This window comes from Gavialis gangeticus, unplaced genomic scaffold (assembly GCF_001723915.1).
Source record: "Gavialis gangeticus isolate Ggan-Ray unplaced genomic scaffold, GavGan_comp1, whole genome shotgun sequence".
Lineage (NCBI taxonomy): Eukaryota > Metazoa > Chordata > Crocodylia > Gavialidae > Gavialis > Gavialis gangeticus.
This window is the reverse complement of record NW_017729030.1, coordinates 9046773-9050191: the sequence shown is the minus strand read 5'-3', so window position 1 is coordinate 9050191 and position 3419 is coordinate 9046773. Positions and strand designations below refer to the sequence as shown.

At 37.8% G+C, this 3419-nt stretch overlaps 1 protein-coding gene across 2 annotated transcripts in view; it reads right to left on the bottom strand.

Annotated features, from left to right (window-relative positions):
* Nucleotides 1-3419, bottom strand: part of TET2 (tet methylcytosine dioxygenase 2) — a 75185-nt gene that overhangs the window by 30992 nt on the left and 40774 nt on the right. For both annotated transcript variants that reach the window (XM_019521920.1, XM_019521922.1), the window contains exons 4-5: nt 2175-2268; nt 431-639 (exon numbers count right to left, since the gene is read on the bottom strand). In XM_019521920.1, the coding sequence (XP_019377465.1) occupies nt 431-639; nt 2175-2268 (303 nt within the window). The remainder of the gene's footprint in view (nt 1-430; nt 640-2174; nt 2269-3419) is intronic.

The window sequence follows — 3419 nt, the reverse complement described above, 5'->3', positions numbered from 1 at the left end:
GGGATAGGATAAATTAACGCATGATAGATCTATTAATGGCTATTGAACAGAAGGTTGGGAGATATTTTCACTGACATCTCTTAAACAATAAATGGTGGATGCCACAGAGGGTACTGAATAGTGGACAGATCTAGTTCAATGTTCTCCTAGTATAGCATCTACTTCTGCCACTGTTGGAGGCAGAATACTGGGCTAGATTGACCACGGGTCTGATCCAGTGTGGCACTTATTATTTTCTTATGATTTTATGAGCACTGTTCTAATTTCATCAGTCTAAATCAAAAGCAAAACCACAGAGAGTCAAGATTTACACCAGTGTAAAACCAGTGAGTTCACCATCAGATCCAAGCTATAAGTGGGACTGGCATTTGTTTGGCTACAGCTCAATAATACCCCCAAGGGAAAAGATAATATGATTTGCTTTACTTACTCTTCGTTGAGGGCACACCGCCGATTTGTAAGTGTGCCATATTTCCGCAGAGTGTCGGTGAGTTCGGAATACAACTTATCTGCTAGGCTCACAGGAATCCCCTCCCATACCAGGATGAGGATCACTATCACTGCTGTTTCACAGGTATGGCCAGCTCGCTCCCGCACCAAACAAAGCAGCTTTTCTTCATCACTACTTCTACGAACTACCTGCATGCATAGCAATCCCCAGAAAGCAAACAAAGTATTTCTTAGTGAAGAGCAAGAGACTGTGAAATTTCAGCATTAATGGTAACAAGTTATGAATGCCCATTTGTCCTCTCCTCAACCATGCTTGATACTTCTGACACACAGATTCTTGCTTCCATTGAGTAATACATTGATAGACAAAAATAATTCTGTCTGCTTCCTGAAAGCAGAGGGAACTCTGATTAGGCACACTACCTACACATGTGCTCAGGGATGGGGGTGGGGTGGGGGGTGTCAATTTAACTAGAGCAGTTCCCAGACAGCCACTTTAATTTAAATGGCTCACTGTCACAAGTATTAAGCCCCCGCATTTCAAAATGGCCATGGGAGTGATTTATTTATGAAGTTCATTCAACAAGCTTTAGTGAAAGCACCCCTGCAGCCGTTTTTAAAAGTGGATGGCTTACTACAAGCGATGCTGAGGCGACGTTGGAGTATTCTAATTAGAACATTAACAAGCATGTCTACAGGCACCCATTTTGACTACAGGGCATGGAAAAACCAGGCCAGATGCAATGCTACATTTGCAGAATAATGTGATCATTTTGTGACCCAGCACAACTGTCTCCCTAAAGTTTTATTGCAACACTAAGCATTGCTGGGGGAGGGGACTGGAGGAGAATGATGATGGACACACTATTTCTGTCCAGGCGGTAGATTTCTGTGCTTAAATAAAAGCCCCTTTTAGGATTTCTATGTATAACTTAAACCTTTTTCTTGTAGGAGAAACTAGAAAAGTTTCACAGAGGAGCAAACCCTCTATTTCACTACTAATCCTGACTCTCACTGTGTCAGTGAGATGATAAAACCAGAAGCCTGAGGTCAGACTCTTAGTTTGCTGACAGTATGTGTCCCTATGATTTATTATGTGTAAATTTTATGGCACCACCCACGATGTCATAAGTGCTGCCCAAAGCAGTAAGAACCTGCTTCCCAGTGCCCATAATACTACGGACATTTCTGCAAAACGTAAGACCCTGGCACAAGAAAAGTTTCTCATTAACAACATATCCACTTATCCTCATCTTATCTTCTACCATCCAACTCGTAGTTTTCAGTAATGGTCATACCAAAGGCAAATAACATTCACTAAGAGGATGCACTTTAGTGGTTGTTAATCGGACTGTATTTTCAAAACACTGTAGTGGTTCCACTGCACCTATTTATATACTTGTATGCAATATTTAAGCAGTACGGATATTGTCTGGTATTACCAATCTTAAATATAAGAGAAAGTAGTTTCCTTCTCATGTTTTCAATACTGCTAGGCCAAATGTTACACCTTCTAATAGCCATCTAACTGAGCTGAAACAGGTGGAATTTCACAGAGATCAGCTGAAGCTGGGCAGCTAGGCAGCTTGAAGTATTGTCAGTATTTTGCCATTTTAATTCTCCTAATTCAATTCAAATGAATACACATGTCATGCATAATCAAACTGAACTAGATCATTATTAAGGTTAAATGGTTATAATGGTTAAAAGGACATTATTCTTACCCATTTAGCAATAGGACATCCCTGAGAACTTTTGCCTTCTTTCCCAGTATAGATGACCCTCTCAATCCTTACAGCTTTACCTTTCTGTCCAAATCTTAAACAAACAAAAACACATGCAATAATCAGATTAATCTGAGTGGCCTTCTCCATGACCACTTAAACTTTGAATATACTTGTGATTTCTTAAGTAGTAAATCAATTAGTTCTAAGCAAGAAGGATGCATAGTACAGTGCTTTTATCTGAAACTGGTGCAATAAGGTGTCTATGAGATGAAAGGGGCAAATATATTTAACTGGTCAAAAAAGATCCATGTTGTGTTAAATTTCTCAGATCTTACAGATATCTCCTGTTATGAATTTGCTGTATTTCACATTTTGAAAAACTGCATTTGAACTATCTCTGAATCATCTTAAAACTTTTTTATTGTAGAGTAATAATTTTATAAATGTGAAGTTGTTATGGAATAGCTGGCCTGTAAAAGTTGCTTTCTATTCATTTTCTATACTTCTCTCTGGCTTAACCATAGTCCAACCCAGCAAAAACATACTGATAACTGCAATTTTGCTCTAGAATATCATCTACTCCTGAGCTGTTACCTATTGCATTTTGTAATTAAACATGAATCATGCCCAATTTCTCTACTAGAACAGAATAACAGACACCACTGAAATAATGTCTTTGATGATATGTTTTTGGAGACTGAACACAGGCTGGTTTGATTTTCATTGATCTTGATGTAAATGAGCAGCAGTCACACAGTCTACTATATGTGTAACAGTCCAACCAGTAAACAAAAATGTTCACATGGTCTGTGTACCTAAGTTAACACTGCTGCCAGTACCTTGTTTTATCTCTTATTCATACATTCAAATTTTAGTCAATACAAATAGGTGCAAATGTCTGTATTCTATTTTTTTGATCTACAATGGAATGGGATGGGAGAGGGGAACAGAACAATTTCTAGATGTGGTGCTTTGGAGCTGTGCAACCCTATAACACTACAGGAAATTGTGCAACTAAAATCAAAACTGCATTGTACTACACGTGTGCTAAAGGAAATGAAGTAACTTTTGCCTAGATAAAACCTGTTCTTTAATAGCAAAGTACAAAGCAGTTTTTATTCTTAACAAAAATAAAAATTTTCCTATCAATTATTCAACTGAACTGCAATTAAATTTTTGTATACTTTTTACAGAAACACATTTCATCTTTACTATGCATATAGTACACAATAAGTTTTCAGT